This window comes from Ascaphus truei, chromosome 7 (genome assembly GCF_040206685.1).
Source record: "Ascaphus truei isolate aAscTru1 chromosome 7, aAscTru1.hap1, whole genome shotgun sequence".
NCBI lineage: Eukaryota > Metazoa > Chordata > Amphibia > Anura > Ascaphidae > Ascaphus > Ascaphus truei.
This window is the reverse complement of record NC_134489.1, coordinates 30,652,672-30,670,774: the sequence shown is the minus strand read 5'-3', so window position 1 is coordinate 30,670,774 and position 18,103 is coordinate 30,652,672. Positions and strand designations below refer to the sequence as shown.

The 18,103-nt window shown below is 45.4% G+C and overlaps 2 protein-coding genes across 2 annotated transcripts in view; both read left to right on the top strand.

Moving 5' to 3' along the window:
- The first annotated feature begins 1,561 nt into the window (after window positions 1-1,561).
- LOC142498895 (vomeronasal type-2 receptor 26-like) lies at window positions 1,562-5,132 on the top strand. The gene is made up of 3 exons (XM_075607519.1): window positions 1,562-1,985; window positions 3,757-4,047; window positions 5,000-5,132. Exons 1-3 carry the CDS (start codon window positions 1,723-1,725, stop codon window positions 5,028-5,030), a joined length of 585 nt encoding a protein of 194 aa, XP_075463634.1. The 5' UTR covers window positions 1,562-1,722; the 3' UTR covers window positions 5,031-5,132.
- A 27-nt stretch (window positions 5,133-5,159) lies between these two features.
- LOC142498892 (vomeronasal type-2 receptor 26-like) overlaps window positions 5,160-18,103 on the top strand; it is a 53,903-nt gene continuing 40,959 nt past the window's right edge. Inside the window, exon 1 of the mRNA XM_075607517.1 lies at window positions 5,160-5,810. Within this exon, the coding sequence (XP_075463632.1) occupies window positions 5,178-5,810 (633 nt within the window). The 5' untranslated portion in view covers window positions 5,160-5,177. The remainder of the gene's footprint in view (window positions 5,811-18,103) is intronic.

Below are 18,103 nucleotides of genomic sequence, written 5' to 3'. Positions count from 1 at the left end.
AGAGTGAGGTCAGAGAGAGAGGGTGAGGTCAGAGAGAGAGAGAGTGTGTGAGAGTGTCTGAGAGAGACACCAACTGCGCACTGCAATGGTTAGGTATGTATATACAACTTTGTTTTTACTTTGGGCGCCGCGGAAAAATCCTGATCGCCTTGGGGAGCCTTGAACCGAAAAAGTTTGGGAACCACTGGTTTAACAGAAGGTTTTTTCAGGACACAAGAGCTGTGAGCAAAACAGCTTTTTGGCCTGAGTTGTTGACACTATTAGTGGCACTGTCTCCTTGATGACTGGGCCTGATGACATGATAATTCCAATGATACAGAAGCTTCCTCTAAGGTGGGACATTCTTTAGGTCAAGTTGACAGGCCTTTGGTTTGAAAACAGAGGAAACTCCAACAAGAAACACAGGGGCTATCACTATGATAGAATGCAGGGGTTCAGTTGAATTAGCCGAATCGGCCCTAAATCCTGCTACAGCCAGTAAAACTGCATCAGAGTGAAAAATACTTAATACCCACAGTGTAAATAACAGTGTGTACCGGACATTTAACAGATCATAGTTCCCATAGTGAGAGAGGCTCCGAGTGCTGCTAAACGAGTTACAGTTAACCCAGAATCAAAGATACCAAAATGCACAGATAGAAATGGCAAGTGTGATTCATAGGCACTGCACCTGCATTCTAAACTGACTAACATGACTTTAGCTAGTCCCTACAGTGCATCAATAATAGGTTCAACGGGTACTCAATATTGGAACCATTTGCAATATGTAGCAAACAAATTAAAAAAAATAAAAGAAACGTCCCTATTTATTTCTAGCTATCACAGCCTTGTATGGCTATGCAGGCTGTCTACAGTGCTTACTTTTGAGACATACTGATTTATTTTTAAGCATATTTAGCCATTATTCTGTTATCTGTGTCTCGTGTAAACTTCTGTGCAGCAACACTATATGTACTCATTTTAGGTTATTGATTGTAGTTTTATTTAGTATTAATAAAAGTTATATTTTAGCATAGTGGTGTGCATACAGTACAACTGGTTTTCTTTTGGGGGACACCTCTTTATACTCCGATTTGTATTCAGATAAGCCCTCTAATCAAGCATTGCACCCACATTATTATTGCTTCCTCATATTTATATAATTGTGGTACCAAGTTGATCAACCTCATTCTTTTGTTTCTCTGCAACGTGAATGAAGCATTAAACTTTGTAATTTGGGAAATATTTTAAGCTTAGAGCTCAGGTGTGTATTATTCCTCTGTCAGCATCTCTTCTGGGAGATGTTGTCCTGCCTGAGACTTTTCACTATGGACTGTTTACAAGAAGGCTATTGGACATAGCCATGTATTTCCCTCTGTGGTTGTGAGTGACATGCAGCTCTGCATTTAATTAATAGGTTATGTCAGCAAGATGCATAATGTCACCACTGGTATGTAATTGCCCCTAATTATAATGTACAAGAAAAATATACCCTTGCATCAGACCTGTCCCATCTGAACAGTTTAAAAAGATATATAAGGAACTCTTATTTTCAGTGAAACTGCCTGCTATGGTAGGTCATGTTATTGCTTCCAATACTGTGTGTGTAACTGCGTATTAAATAGAGTTTAGATATTACAGATTTAAGTCTAACTCCAGCAGCATTCATTTATTATTATATTGTAAATGGATTAACATACAGTACTCTCTAAGATTTCTGCCTTGGTGATTGCTAATTCTTATATGGAAATGGCACCCACCAGGCGTCAACAGCGCACATCATCAGAGATGTTCCTAGTTCTCTTTCTTGTGTTGGTGCTGTTAATACTTCCCTATGTGGTCGGCATGTTTGTCAACTCAGACTGCGCTCTCAGAATTCAGACATTAGACCAACATTTCAAGGACGGAGACGTCATCATCGGAGGACTCGTCACTGTGCGTATTTCGACCATGGATAACACGAACCCATTTGATATCCCACCTGAATATAACAAGTTATGTCGTGTGTGAGTATACTGTGTTTTTCTTTTCAAGCTAAGTGTTTCCTTTCCATGATGTAAATATTGCAGTTGCCCTCAAAGTTCCACATGTACAAACCTCGGCTTATTTATCATACGGTATGTATAAAATTTTTGACAGTTGCACATTAATAATATTCGAGAGTCCAGGCGACCTATAAACGGATTTCATTCACGTACAGTACAGTGCATATGTACAGTGCAGTGTGTTAACAAATGATGCTCCAGAGGACCTGAGAAATAGCACAATTTTTTTTCAAATATATACTAATATTTGACAAAAAAATCCAGACTCAATGTACTGGTAATAACTCCTTTTCTATCCCTCTTTTATTCCCACTAAGAGGCTGACACTAACTAAGACACAGAACCTTAAAAAAACACTGAGGAGGAAGATTCCAAATGCCACTAATTAAAAAAGACAGGCAATTTCTGTTACAGATCATGGAAAAGACCCTAGGATTGTTTTCACTGGTATTTGTTACATAGAATTAAATTTCTAATACATGTACATGATATAAGTTGACGTGCTCTCATCATGTCTATATCAATATCACTGCATCATTAGATCCCATCATCTTTCCCTGTATTATCTTCACTGCAGAATCTGATAACATCAGCAAAATTCATTTCTATGCCTGGAATCCGTTATTTCACAGCAGAGATGCATTGCTCTTTAATCAATAATGTTTAGCAGTCTTTTTATCAAAGTTTCCCCAACTGCACAACTGGGGCAAACCAGTGCATAACACCTACTGTGTTTATTAAAAGTAAAAGTCCTATTGCATCTTTGATAAATCTGGTACATTTAGAGATGATCTGTTAGCATAAAGTAATTATAAAGGAAAAAGCAACATATTACTAAACGTTATCACCTACCCCAGGCTGGTGTTAAGCCTGTCTTGTCTATGTGTATAATGGCCACTACATAAATACTACACAGATGATGAAATTGGCCAACCTAGAATAAGTGCCTCAAGACATTCTCTTTCAATTCTTTAGTAAATTTAATAATCAAAGGGGTTAAAGACATTTCTGCCATGTGTTTAATTTAAATCTCTTTATTTATGGTTTCACAATATTAAAGTATTCAGGAGAGGGTGGGATGTTGGCAACATATATTGTACATACAGTATGGACTTAAAATATTTTTTTGTAACATAATCCTATGGTACAAAAGTGTTTTAGTCAAAAGCTACTGTATCAAAATTGGGTACCCTGGGACTCCTAGTTTTGATACTTAGTAGCTGTGTCATGCTTACTGTTATGAGTGTGTAGGATTCATGTTTGTCAGTCCGTCTCCATTACTATCAGGGATATACTCCATACAGTAGCTACATTGGGACTTTACATTTTATAAGCTATTTTATTAAAGGTTAAGTTTTAACTCCATTTACCGTCAAACCCATAGTTTAAAGAGTGCTAGTTGTGAAAGGTTCTTTCCTCTCCGTATTTACCCATAAATTAACCTGGCTTGCACCTTATTTCTATTTAAACAGGCTGACCCAAAAGCACTCCCCTTTCCCCCCTTCTCTATTTTTTGATACAGATTTTTTTATGCCAAGTCCGTGGGCTGTTTGGTGTGGGGAGACGGATTTGGCCTAAAATATCTGTGAAATATCGGTGTTCTGCCCATCTCTAGTGCCCACTACTTCCATGCTACCACTGGCACCATGATCAAAGTACAGTATGATCACTTGTATTGGTAATAGTAACTAGTGAACTCCACTCACTTATATTGGTCCTCCTCTTATTGTAGATTAAAGCTGAAGAACTACCAGAATCTTTTGGCCTTTGTGTTTGCAATCAATGAAATTAACAGGGATCCTGAGCTCCTTGCAAACACTTCCATTGGTTTCTATATCAGTGACACTTGTTTAAATGAAGAAAAGTCAACATTGGGTGCGATTAACATGTTATTTGGAAAGTCAAGCTCCATACCCAACTTTAGGTGTGAGCACTCACGAAACATTGTGGCTTTTGTTGATGACTTTCTTCCAAAGTTACACTCGACCTGGCCAGAATATTCGGGATGTACAAGATACCACAGGTAAAGTTAAAAAAGATATGCAAAACAATCCAAACATACTGTATTGATGAGTATACAGTCGATAATCTTCCACTGTATAACTCATCCTTTTATTTTTCTGTCATATTTTCCAATTAATACAGGGGTTCTCAACTTCAGTCCAACAGGTCAGGTTTTCCAGATATCCCTGCTTCAGCACAGGTGACTCAGTCAAAGAATTAGCCACCTGTGTTGAAGCTGGGACATCCTGAAAACCTGACCTATTGGGGAGCGCGCTCTCTCTCTCTCTCTCTCTCTCTCTCTCTCTCTCTCTCTCTCTCTCTCTCTCTCTCTCTCTCTCTCTCTCTCCTCTCTCTCTCTCTCTCTCTCTCTCTCTCTCTCTCTCTCTCTCTCTCTCTCTCTCTCTCTCTCTCTCTCTCTCTCTCTCTCTCTCTCTCTCTCTCTCTCTCTCTCTCTCTCTCCTTGTTTTGCTGGAATAGTGTTTCACAACTTCACAAGCTAAAGAGGAAATATATGGGTCATATCAGTATGTGGGTAAGGGTTTTAAAAATGTAGAATAGTAAGAAGCTTTCTCTGGCATACTGTATGGTGGCACATATTGTGGATATGTTGTTTTACTCACCCACGCACACACCCCATGGTATTGCGGTAATACAGTATATACAGTGTTCTCTAAGGCAAGAGTGCTCAACTCCGGTCCTCAAACCCCCCCAATAGGCTACAGAATGTCAGGAAAAGCTTCTGACTATTCTACCTTTTTAATACCCTTACCCACATACAGATATGCCCCATGCCATATTTCCGCTATAGAGCATGCGAAGTTGAGAGAGAGATTCACGTTTGCTCTAAGACACACCAAAACGAACAATTATATGGATTACATCAACAGATCTGTTTGCACTTTGCAGAACATCTTTCACCTGCAGGTTCTCACTAACGGATTCTGACCACTGACCACCACATTATTTTCCAGATCAGCTACGCCACGTTGGATCCGATCCTGAGCGATAAAGTTCAGTTTCCTTCTGTCTACCGCACGGTCCCAAGTGAATCAGCCCAATTCCTGGGCATTGTCAAATTATTAAAGCATTTTGGCTGGACCTGGGTTGAATACTGCTTCAGACGATGAGTCTGGTGTAAAGGCCAGTCAGATGCTACAGAAACAGATCACACAGAATGGGGGCTGTGTTGAATTCAATGAGTTTGTACCTCTTTATAAGAACTTAGAGCACAGCAGGAGGATACAGATCATCAATAGTATGGAAAAGTCTACATCCCAAGTGATTATAGTTTATGGTAATTCCGATTACATGTCTTCTATAAACCTAATCATGTATATCAATTCTTACCCTTTCCCAGAAAAGGTTTGGATCATCGCATCTGAATGGGATGTGTCCTCTGGGTTGTTTTTTAAATTTCTATCCCTTGCACCTTTTAATGGGAGCCTGGCTTTTACTCCCCATTATAAAGGTATCCCAGGATTTGAGCAATTCCTTGTAACCTTCAACCCTGACCTTTTGCCAGAACACAATTTGACTTTAGACGCATGGTTTGAATTGCATTCATGTAATTGGATAATTAAACCCATGTATGATCCTGACAGATGCACTCGCAATGAGAAGATTGAGAACTCCTCCTATCCGAATTTTCTCACAGATATCTCAGTCTATAGCTACAGTATATATAATGCTGTGTATGCTTTAGCACACGCCTTGCACAATATGTACTCTTACAACAACGAACAAGGAAAAACCCTGACTCTAAGTGATGTGCAGCCCTGGGAGGTAAGCTAGCTTTGATATACAGGCTAATGCATCTATTATAATTTCTGTATACAGGGTACAGATAGAATGCCTCATAGACTGTTTGATCTCATTGAATTAAAACCATGTTTAGCATTGGAACAAATCTCTTTGGACCTCACTTTCAAAATGTTTATACACCAGAAACTTAGAACACTTTGAGTTTTGTTACCCAATAATATAGGAGCAATGTTTAGTACACCAAGTACAATCGCACTTTAACAAATGTCTAACCACAACCAGGAAATGTAAACAGTCCGTTGGCTTTGCAGATATATGCTGTAGCAGGAACCTATTTAATTTGAAAGCTGGTAAATTGATCCCAAAAGTAAGTTTAGAGATGTATGTATGTCTTTATTTATATAGCACCATTAATGTACATAGTGCTTCACAGTAGTAATACACACGACAATCATATAAATAACAAATAATATAAATAACACATAATGGGAAGAAGTGCTTCAGACATAAAAGTGACATTTAGGAAGAGGAATTCCTGCTCCAAAGAGCTTACAATCTAATTGGTAGGTAGTAAGGATGTACAGAGACAGTAGGAGGGCATTCTGTTAAGTGTGTCTGCAAGGGGCCAAGCTTTATGTATCAAATGTATTGTGTTAGCCACAGAGCTACTCATATGCTTTGTTAAGCAGGTGTGTTTTAAGGTGGGTCTTAAAGGTGGTTAGAGAGGGTGCTAGTCGGGTATTGAGTGGAAGGGCATTCCAGAGGTGCGGGTCAGTAAGTGTAAAAGAGTCGGGATGGTTGTGGCGGGGAAGAGGTTAACTGGGCTTGTAATAAAGTTCAGACCCACTTGGTTAACCCTGACCCGTGTGTTAGGGTCTTAAATTGTCAGCTCTGGGACCCAGATGTCAAAACTGTATTACTGCAACTGTATACTGATTTTGCGACATTAAAGAATGATGTGATTTTATTTCCTCTCCGGGGAGGCTGTAAGTTTCAGGGTGGGTTTGGCGGAGAAAGTCTTTGCAGAATGCGTCTATGTAGTGGGGTTCCGGGTTATGGGATACCCCAAAAGTTGTATATGGAGATTGAGTGATATCCTCTGATACTGCTAAGCGCATTACTCCACCAACCTTGTACCCTGAAAACGCTCTTACGACTCACTGCCAGAGTCCGTGCTGCAGCAACTTCCAGACAAGGTAAATGGGTATGAAGGGGTTAAAAGATATCTGCAGATATACACAGAGTCCTTAGTATAGCATGGGACTCCCCAGTATAGCAGAGGTACCCCCATACTGTACATGCCCAGGTATCCTGAGCCTAGAGTAGGGGTTCAGTAAGATGCTCACGCTAAGGTTATGAAGCTAAGCAGATTTGCAGTGTCTAAAAGTATATTTCTAATGTGTGCCAGGAATGAGGCTAGTGATTTGTAGAGGAATATTTACACTCACTCCATGCATGACACCAGAATAGGAACTCTCAACTTTTTGTATGCAGCAGACAGGACACCACATCTTTTATTAAACGGGAATAGTTTAATATGTATAGATATTGCTGACCTGTATATGAGCTGAGGGTTTTCTAAGTTATAGACTCTGGAAGGCACAGATGGTTACCAAGCTCGGCTCCGGTGTGTCTGTCCAGGGACCATACATGAAAGGGCTCAGAGATGCCTAGGTGTGAGGCCATATGGGCCCTGCCATTATTGTAGAGCACCCATATCCTGGCATGAAACAAGGCAACCTAACACCCTTTGCTAAATAGCCAGCCGCTGTGGAGCCTTGCACCGTGGGGGGACGAAGGGGCAGAGGGGGCTATTTCACCTGCCCGGGGAAAAGGCTCAGGGGTGGGAAACCCTGTATGAGTGTTTTAGATTGGTCGTTATGCGGTTGCTAAGGTTTTTTGATTGGGCTGTAGGTTGTCTGGGACCTGGACACCAGAGGTTTGAAAAGTCCTGACACAGGTCAGATTCTTGGTGTTCTAAGAGTTCCATCTAAGAGTTTCATCGGTTCCGTCTTGTGTGATTCACCTGAGATTCAGTCCAATTGGAGAAGTGGCCTGGAATATTTTGCTGTGTGTTTGCAATTAGGAAAGATTAGTTTTGTTATCCCAGTTTTCCAAAGTAAGTGTGTCTTTTTACTGTATTTTTGTGTAACATTGTTGTGTGCGTTCATTAGGTGAATAAACGCAATTTATTTTTATCTCTCTGCTTGCTCAATCAATGATCCCGGTAATTAAAAGTTGTAATAAGCTGGTCTTACTGTGACAAGCGTTATTTAATGGTGGCAGTGTGTGGCATAGATTGAGCCTATGTTATAAAATCCTGCGGGGTCTTATACCATAGGGGGAAACTCGAAGATTGCGAGCTCCCAAAGCAAGAGATAGCGTACACACGTTACACAAAGCAGAAAAAAGCACAGGTTCTCCCTGTCACTTAGCTTAGTGCCTGCGGGCGAACATGGACAAGCAATGCACCAGGATTGTTAACCAGTGTAAAAGCTGCAGTTTACCGACAGACGGTCGGTCAGAGACACATCTGGAGGACTTGGAATCTCACAAAGCAGTTACAGCTTCAAAAGAGGAGTTGACACTCACAACTGCAGTGGCAACAGTCTCTCAGAAAACCAGGGAACAGGAGGTTAATCCAGCCCTGGTAGAGACAGAAAGACATGGGGAGGGAATTGGCACCCCAGGACTTGCCGCACTTTTTCCCTCATGGAGGAGAAGGGTTACCCAGACAGGGGTCACATGGACCCGGGTAGCCCCCAGCTCATCTGCAGTTGCAGAGCCCACCGGGACAGCCAGGATGCAAGAGGTTAATTCAGCACTGGTGAGCATGAAAGAACAAGGGGAGGGAGCGGGTCACCACATGGGCACTGTTGGGGGGCCATTGATAGAGAGTGCAACCGCTGTAGCCCCAATGGCTAGCGGTCTCTCTACGCCCAGAATTGCCACTCTGCTCACCCTGTGGGGACAGAGGGCTGCCCGCGACTTGGCCACACTGGCCAGGGCAGCAAAAAGCACACCTCAAAGGATTCTACAGTACAGTCTGCAGTCATTGGAAGTGCACCCAAAGTTGCAGAGGTTATCCTGGGGAGGGGGTGCTCTCAGTCCCACCAGATTAGTCAGTCAAACCCAATCTGTCAGGACCAGGGAAGCTCCAGTGTACCCCATCAGGGGCAACGTTCTCAAGCTGCGAGGCCGGTCGCCCGTGTGCGGCTGGCACACACAGAGGAGTCATGTCCAGCCATGGAATCAACCCACAGAGGGATGTCCACAGAGAGATCTGCGCTTGGCCCCCAGGAAACAGCAGCAGAGATGGAGGGACATCAGTTTTCACCAGTCCAGGTGCCACCCAGCGATGTCCAGTGGGCACCGTTGTGCCAAGTGACCATGGGAGTTTGCCAAGCAGCTGGCTTGCATGACTCCAGTGTCCCTGTTACTCTGGTCCGACCTGATATGGCGAGACAAGAGGATCTGCTCCCCGGACCGGGGGTGCAGATGCTCCTGCCAGGTGATGGGCTGCGGCTCACACCGGTTGCCCGGGTCTTTTTCGATTGGGGTGCATGGAGGAGGGGGTATTGCCTGGGTTAGATGCTGAGGTCCGCCTTGACAATGACCTGGGACATATTACATGCGTTTTTACGGCAGAACTGGCTCTTGTTGCAACGATTACAAGGAGCCAGCGATCAGGAGTTGCACCTGAAGGATCCACCATCCCCCTGCATTTGGGACCAACAGTTCCAAGGGTCTCTGTGGAGACCAGACAGGTAAGCCAGACTGAGTCGCGACAGTATACTGACTTACCTTGCCCTTTACATGTTCCTGGGTTCCCTGACTTTGAGACTAAGTGTGGGGGGGCAGAATTAGGGACACAGTTTAGGGGTGCGGTGCGGTCTGAGCCCAGAGAGGAGTGCAGGAGGCTTCAGGTGTCCGAGTCTGACTCGGCCAGTGGGTCAGACCGGGACTCCTGGCACCGCGGGCTCTTGTGTGCAGAGCTGGGGTCTACCAGTTTAGATAGGGTTTGGACTGGTAGAAGACATCAAGGGTACAGAGGGAGTGTAGGCAACCGTTGTTACACGGGGTCCATTTCATACCACTAGCAGAGCATCAGGGGGCCACTCTCAAGAGAGTTCAGCAGTTGCAGCCTTGCTACGGGCTGCGGGCATCAGGGGCTGTGGCAGAGTTTTACCATGCCAGGGATGTCTGGCAGCAGGTAGGGAAGGTGGGTGATCATGCGAGGCCAGCCCTGAACTCGTTACAGGTAATATTGGAACCTTGCCAAGAGGTAGCTATAGACATAGTGGGACCCCTCATGATCCACAGTTGGTCTGGCCAGTGTTACATGCTACACACAAGAAAAACCCGCACAGCTTATGCTAACCACAGTGAGGTGCTGACTGGATGGAGACTGATTATATCATATGATATAATCAGTGTTACACGCTCATGGGGGTAGATTTGTCTACCCAGGATCCTGAGGCTGTGACGCTTGCCACCATCAATGCGAGGGCAGGGGCAGAAGCATTGTTAGAGCTTTTTCCTAGAGTAGGTTGCCCTAGTGAGATTCTAACTGATCAAGGGTCACAATTCAGGCGTGAATTGTTACAGGGTCTCTGGGGTGTGTGCGGGGTAAAGCACCAGCACACCATCCCTTATTACCCCCAGGCAAACGGTTTATGTGAGAGATTCAATGGGACCCTGAAGCAGTTGCTTCCGGCAGGTATAGGGATTGAAGGAACAGAGTGGGAGATTCACTTACAGCACTTGCTTTTTGCATACCGAGAGGTACTGCCAGAATCTACCAGGGTCTCTCCCTTCAAGCTGCTATATGGCCGCAGGGTCCAGGAACCTCCTGACTTACTCTGTGAGGGGTGGAAGGGGAACATTACCCAGACTGATGCATCTGTGCGACAGTCTGTGGCAGCTCTCAGAGACCAGTTAGAAATGCTTATGGGGTTGGCACAGGCTGATCTCAGGGAGACTTGGTGTGATTACAATGCCCCTAGCAGCTTATTAATTCCAGGACAGAAGGGACTTGTTCTGCAGCCCACTCCGCAGAACAAATTAAAGGCTGTCTGGTCTGGACCGTACCCGGTTTTCAGGAAAATGAATGAGTACACCTATGGTGTACAGCAGGCGCCTGCCCAACTCGTAAAATGAGAAGGGCCGAACTGCTCCAAGGAAAAAAAATTTGGGCTGCACGGGTTAAATAATCATCATCATCATCATCATCATCATCATCATCATCATCATCATCATCATCATCATCATCATCATCATCATCATCATCATCATCATCATCATCATCATCATCATCATCATATCTCCCACAGAACCCCTCACTATCAATCTTTACGATACTCCCCATCTATCTCTCATACCCCCATCTCTCCCCCTCACCCACACAATACCCCCCTCCACATCAAACACACAATACCCCCTCCACATCAAACACACAATACCCCCTCCACATGAAACATACAATACCCCCCTCTACTGTACATCCCCCCAGCCCATTCCATGTCAGCATCCCCCCACACAAGTCAGCATCCCCCCATGTCTCTCTTCCCTCAATATGACACTCCCTCCCCTCCCCTTAATGACACTCTCTCCCCCTCCCCTCAATATGACACTCTCCCCCTCCCCTCAATATGACACACTCCCCCTTCCCTCAATATGACTCTCCCCCTCCCCTCAATATGACTCTCTCCCTCCCCTCAATATGACTCTCCCCCTCCCCTCAATATGACACTCTCTCCCACCCCTCAATATGAAACTCTCCCCCTCCCCTCAATATGACACTCTTTCCCCCTCCCCTCAATATGACACTCTTTCCCCCTCCCCTCAATATGACACTCTCTCCTGCCCTGCAACTCACATCACTCTCACCCTCCCCCTGCAACTCACATCACTCTCTCCCCCCCTGCACCGCACATCACTCTCTCCCCCCCCCTGCACCTCACATCACTTCCCCCCCTGCCCTTCACATGTCAGCAGCCCACCCCCTCACATGTCAGCAGCCCACCCCCCCCTCACATGTCAGCAGCCCACCCCCCCACCAGCCCGGTTTTCACACCCACCCCCCACCAGCCCGGTTTTCTCTAACACACACACACACACACACACACACACACACACACACACACACACACACACACACACACACACACACACACACCACACACACGCGCCACACGCCACACACCACACCCCACACCCCACACAGACCACACACCCCACACACCCCACACACCCACACACACACACACACACATCTCTCTTAGATAAGCTCAGCACATCCTCTCTCCCCGGGACTAAGCCCCGCCCCCGGCATGCTCTGACCTCCCCGGCAGCCTACTATTGAAGAAAAAAAGCACACGGCTGCCGCATCCTCCTCATGCTGCTGCTGCCCCCGCGCACCGCAAAACCAGGGGCTGGGAGGGAGAGGGAGGGGGCTGGGAGGGAGAGGGAGGGCTAGGAGGGAGAGGGAGGGGGAGGGATGAGGAATCGCCGCCATTTTTTTAAACTTGTTTTTTTTTAAATTTATTTAATTAACTGGCGCCCGGCCAGAGTCATCACGGGCCGCGCAGAGAGGCCAGGGCTGTATGTTGTGCAGGCCTGGTGTACAGGAAGATGGTGAGACAGAGAGAAATAGGGCTTATCATGTTAACATGTGTAAGGAGTATTTCCAGCAGAGTGTGGCTATTTGTAGCACACTGATGGGGGACCTGGCAAGCAATGCTCTGCCTGCCTCCTGGGGGAATCTAGGCAGGGGGGCACAGGGGAGCGGGTAGGAACAGGGACCAAGCTCAGTGCAAGTCAAGGCTAGGGAGAAGTCAGCATTTATACTTCCCAGTGGTCTCTATGCATTTTTGGTGATGCCATTTGGACTGAGAAATACCCTGGTTACCTTCCAACGCCAAGTCAGTAGGGTACTGAAAGGGATGCAACGGTTTGCAAGGGCATATATGGATAACATTGATGGAGTTGGTAAGTCATGGGACTTACATTTTGTTTCTGTAGCTGCAGTGCTGCAGAGGATCAGGGAGGCAGGGCTGACACTGAAGTATACAAAGTGTGTAGGGGGTATTGCAGAGGTACTGTATCTGGGGCACAGAGTGGGTGGAGGGCACGCAAAGCCAGAACCAGAAGGGGGAAAGGCAATAGAGCAGGTTATGGGGGTTGCAGGCACTGCAGTGTACCACACGAAGGTTGTTCCCAAGTACAGTGCTTTGGCTAAACCCTTGACTGACTTGACCCAAAAGCGACTCTCAGTTCTGGTAGCCTGGTCTCTGCCTGTGACACAGCATGTCAAGCACTGGAGGCAACACTGGCTAGTGCACCCATGCTTGCTGCACCCGCCTACAGCACAATGTTCCTGATACAGACCAATGCCTCTGACTATGTTCTCGGTGCTGTACTCCATCAGAGGGGCAAGTTGCTATGCTGGACTCTTGCATTGCAGGAGTGTGACTTCACCATCCAGCATAAGGAAGGCAGTGCGCACGGCAATGCCGATGGACTTTCCCACCAGGACAATCCTCACAAACTAATATACTCAAGACACAGGCCAGTTAAACCGCCAGACGAGGCGATTGTAACACAGCCTGCAATTGAGTAGGGGAGGTGTGGCAGGGAAGAGGTTAACTGGGCTTGTAATAAAGTTCAGGCCCACTTGGTAAACCCTGACCCGTGTGTTAGGGTCTTAGAGTGTCAGCTCTGGGACCCAGATGTCAAAAATTTATTACTGGAACTGTATACTGATTTTGCGACATTAAAGAATGATGTGATTTTATTTCCTCTCCGGGGATGCTGGGATCGGGAGATTTCTAGGCTGTAAGTTTCAGGGTGGGTTTGGCGGAGAAAGTCTTTGCAGAATGCGTCTATGTAGCGGGGTTCCGGGTTATGGGATACCCCAAAAGTTATATACTGAGATTGAGTGATATCCTCTGATACTGCTAAGCGCATTACTCCGCCAAACTTGTACCCTGAAAACGCTCTTACGACTCACTGCCAGAGTCCCTGCTGCAGCATCTTCCAGACAAGGTAAATGGGTATGAAGGGGTTAAAAGATATCTGCAGGTACAGTATACACAGAGGCCTTAGTATAGCATGGGACACCCCAGAATAGCAGAGGTACCCCCATACTGTACATGCCCAGGTATCCTGAGCCTAGAGTAGGGGTTCAGGAATATGCTCACGCTAAGGTTATGAAGCTGAGCAGATTTGCAGTGTCTAAAAGTATATTTCTAATGTGTGCCAGGAATGAGGCTAGTGATTTGTAGAGGAATATTTACACTCACTCCATGCATGACACCAGAATAGGAACTCTCAACTTTTTGCATGCAGCAGACAGGACACCAAATCTTTTATTAAACGGGAATAGTTTAATATGTATAGATATTGCTGACCTGTATATGAGCTGAGGGCTTTCTAAGTTATAGACTCTGGAAGGCACAGATGGTTACCAAGCTCGGCTCCGGTGTGTCTGTCCAGGGGCCATACTTGAAAGGGCTCAGAGATGCCTAGGTGTGAGGCCATATGGGCCCTGCCATTATTATAGAGCACCCATATCCTGGCATGAAACAAGGCAACCTAACACCCTTTGCTAAACAGCCAGCCGCTGTGGAGCCTCGCACCGTGGGGGGGAGAAGGGGCAGAGGGGGCTATTTCAGCTGCCCGGGGAAAAGGCTCAGGGGTGGGAAACCCTGTATGAGTGTTTTAGATTGGTTGTTATGCGGTTGCTAAGGTTTTTTGATTGGACTGCAGGTTGTCTGGGACCTGGACACCAGAGGTTTGAAAAATCCTGACACAGGTCAGATTCTTGGTGTTCTAAGAGTTCCATCGAAGGCCTGGGACATAGTAAGCGCTTAGGTGCTGCTGCTCGCTCTCGCTTGCTGCCGCTCGCTCTACCAGGAGCTTTTTGCTGTCCTGTCAGAGGAGACAGCAAGCGCGCTTGGGAGGCGGGTATCACTGTGTGTGTGTGTGTGTGTGTGTCACTTGGTAGCTGTGTGTGTGCGTGTGTGTGTGTGTTGTGACAAACGCCCCTCTTTTGTAGTGCTGACGTCTGTCTGGGTTCTTCCCGACACAGTCTTCTAGGGTTATTTAATACAAAATCAGGATCATGCAAAGTATTAAGCTGCTTAACTCAGGCTTCTGCCTGCTTTATTTTCATCCAAGTAAGGTACTGCAGCTTTAACATGTGTAGGTTAGAGGTACTCAGATACTTTCATTCAGCAGTTCACTCATTTCATTGTTACAGTATTTCCCACACTGTTATTTCAAGTAAAAAGAAACCAAATTATATAAACAAAATCCTATCCCTTTCAGGGATCTAACTACACATCAAAATCAGTCTCTCTAACAGCTGCTGGCCAACTAACCTGGTTCCCCAGCTTAAAACAATGCCCTCTCATTTAGGGTCACTTAGATACAGCACAGTCTTTTAGCAACAGCAGTAAACATTTGTTTTGTCTTATCTGTTCGTGGTGGGAACTCGGTCCCGTGTCCAGGCAAATCCTCTGGTACTGTGATACTTGGAGGGGCCGTCAACCCCGAAACTGGAAACAGGGGAGCAGCGATACCCCCAGCCTCCAGGCTCTAAGGAGAGAGAGTGAAATGCAAAACCTCTCTGCTCTAAGTACCTGTGCATGTGATTAGAAGAGCAGGTGAGGGAGAACTAGAGCCATTGTAATCTGTGGTCTGGATTTTCCATCCAGCTGCCTGAGTTAATGGGAAGCTGTGGAACGGATCATTAACTATTCCTGCACTTTCTGCTCTAAAATGGGGCAGAAAGCTGCCTAACATCTTTGGACTATGTCACATATCCCCCTCCCCAGCTCACACCTACTGGGGTGAGCGGCCATGGACCTCACTGGGGTGAGCGTCCTACCTGAAATACTTGAGCTAACTCCTCAGTACAACATTAAGTATTCACATGACACGAATATGAACTTTTCCCACGGCAATTATGGACAATAGGTTTCGTCATAAGAGACTATATTTGGCAAACATATTTTGTTGCTCTCTATTAGGGAACTATTTTGAAAAATAAGTGTCTAGCACACATTCTTACAACCCAGGATATGCTAAATATATTCAGAAAACCAGACAATTTCTATTACCTCTCTGGGTTGTTCTACTCTAGAATATGAACCTCATTATATAATTTACCAACTGAAAGGGCCATCAACCCTGTATATTAATTTGTAGTTTAGCTACATTTTCAACACAGAGAACCAATATAACATTGTACTATTGACAAAATGCTTATTCTAGCTAGAGGCCTAATATACCTTAACTACAATAGCTTATTTGCATAGTTAAGTGTCCGTGACATAGTCCACACATGTAATAACAAAAATAAATATCGGTCAATTCCCCAAACACATATTTTTTTTTTTTTTTTTTTTCTTTGACTTCCAGTCCATTACATTTCCTGACTTTATTTCATAGGCTGCTGCAACCTGCAAATGACTGGACTGTTTCTTTAGCCTCTGACAGAACTCTGGGGCCGGATAGTCTTTGTCTTTATATTGTGGCCCAGAGTGGCGAGATCCGGAAAAATTCAAGGCCAGCGTTGACCTTCGTCGCTTTTGCTTTGCAACCTTTGAACCTTTATGGTACTTCTTACTGCCATGTATTTTCTCAAGACCATCACTCTCAGAGATTTGGGATTTCCCCTCTGGGGCAATTATATGGTATTTAGAAGATGAAGCACTGATTACCTTGATGGGTTTCTCACTAACTCCGGCTGTACCCTGTGGCATTTTACCTTTGCAGCCGGCAGGCATGTAGTGTTGGGCCTCTCTTTCCTGAGGCCTACATTTATAAAGGCGGAAATACCGCTGTATAACCAGTGACGCATTTCTCAGGGTTTGATAGTGAATCCTGTTCTGTGTCATCCTAGTCAGAGACTGGATCTTTATAGTTGCTCCTTTCATAATGAGGAACCTGTTTCGTACCATGCGGGCACGATAGAATGATTGAAGTACACAGGCTGCTTTATTCCGGCGATTAAACTGACGAATTTTCATCCCTCTGTAGGCAGCCTGTAGGATGATAGTTGCGGCGCGTTTACGCCGATAATTTTCTCTTTCCCTTCTTCCTTGGATAAGAGCTGTGCAGTGCTTCTGAATTATTCTAACGCTTTTCTCCTTTTTCAAAACGTTAAGTTCCTCCACGAGAGAATTCTGTTTTGTGCATATATGTCGCAATTCTGTTCTCAGAGCGTCCATTTCTTCCTGGTGCTGGCTCTGAGTGTGCATCAATGCATTCTGTAGTGCTTCCTGCACTTCTAATTTTTCCTGAGTCAACTGTTTCTTTACTTTTTCTGCTTGGTCAGTCAAATCTGAATTTTCCAATTTCAGAGTCTCATTTTCTTGCTTTACAGTCTCTAACTCACTCAGGGCAATCTCATGGGTTTGCTTCAACATTCCCAGCTCTGTGTTCAGACCGTGGCCCTCCAGGCGTGAGTTTTGCACCTCTGTGCTGAGCGCGTGAACCTCTTGTAGAGCCTTCCCGTATTTCTGTTTTAGGATAGCCATTACGGTGTTGGCCTTTTCCAGCCTAGTCGTCACCTCTTCCAGCTCACTCCGTAAGAGAGACTCTGTTTTCTTCAAAGCCTCGTACTCCTGTAAAGCTGGAAGTATACACCTCTGTAATTCGGCGTTCGATTCTCGCTCTTCCATCCAACATTCTCGCTCCTTCTTGCTCCATTCTCGCTCCTTCACCAAATCCTGCCACAGGACTTCATAATTATGGCGGGCAGCTTGGAGTGCAGAAACCAAAGCCTCTTTATCCTGGTTCAAGGATTCAGCTTCCCTTTGTTCCTCCTTTTCCTTTGCCACTGTTCCCGTGACAATTCTGCCGGTCACTCCGGTCTGCAGCACATCTCGGCGCCTTTCTGACGCATGTCCTGACAGCGCAGGTTCAAGTGGCTCGGTCACTTCCCCTGTGACTTGAGGAACAGTTTTCTTTTTCTTCTTCTTTCTTTTTGCTTTATTAGCTCCAGAGATATCAGTGGTACTGGGCACACGCTCACTGGTATCAGCTTCCACATCTTGCTTGCACTCATAGGGCGTTGCTTGCTTTTGCAGCTGTTTGTCTTTGAAAATTTTGGGGCACACATCTTCCATGTGACCTACTTTATGACAGGCCCAGCATACTAAATTCATCTGTGGGTACGACTCTCCTCCAGGGGCCACATACGAGTCGTCATCATCATCATCGTATGGCCTGAAGGGACACTGTTTTTCATGATTATGTACATTACAAAACAAACATTTCACGTCGGCCATTTTAGAAACCCGGCA

What these genes read in the sequence shown, in the direction of transcription:
- LOC142498895 (XM_075607519.1), top strand. Translation starts at nt 1,723, where the DNA reads ATGGAAATGGCACCCACCAGGCGTCAACAGCGCACATCATCAGAGATG. An exon ending in TATAACAAGTTATGTCGTGT is followed by an intron (nt 1,986 to 3,756) that starts GTGAGTATACTG and finishes CTCTTATTGTAG; the next exon opens with ATTAAAGCTGAAGAACTACC. An exon ending in GGATGTACAAGATACCACAG is followed by an intron (nt 4,048 to 4,999) that starts GTAAAGTTAAAA and finishes ATTATTTTCCAG; the next exon opens with ATCAGCTACGCCACGTTGGA.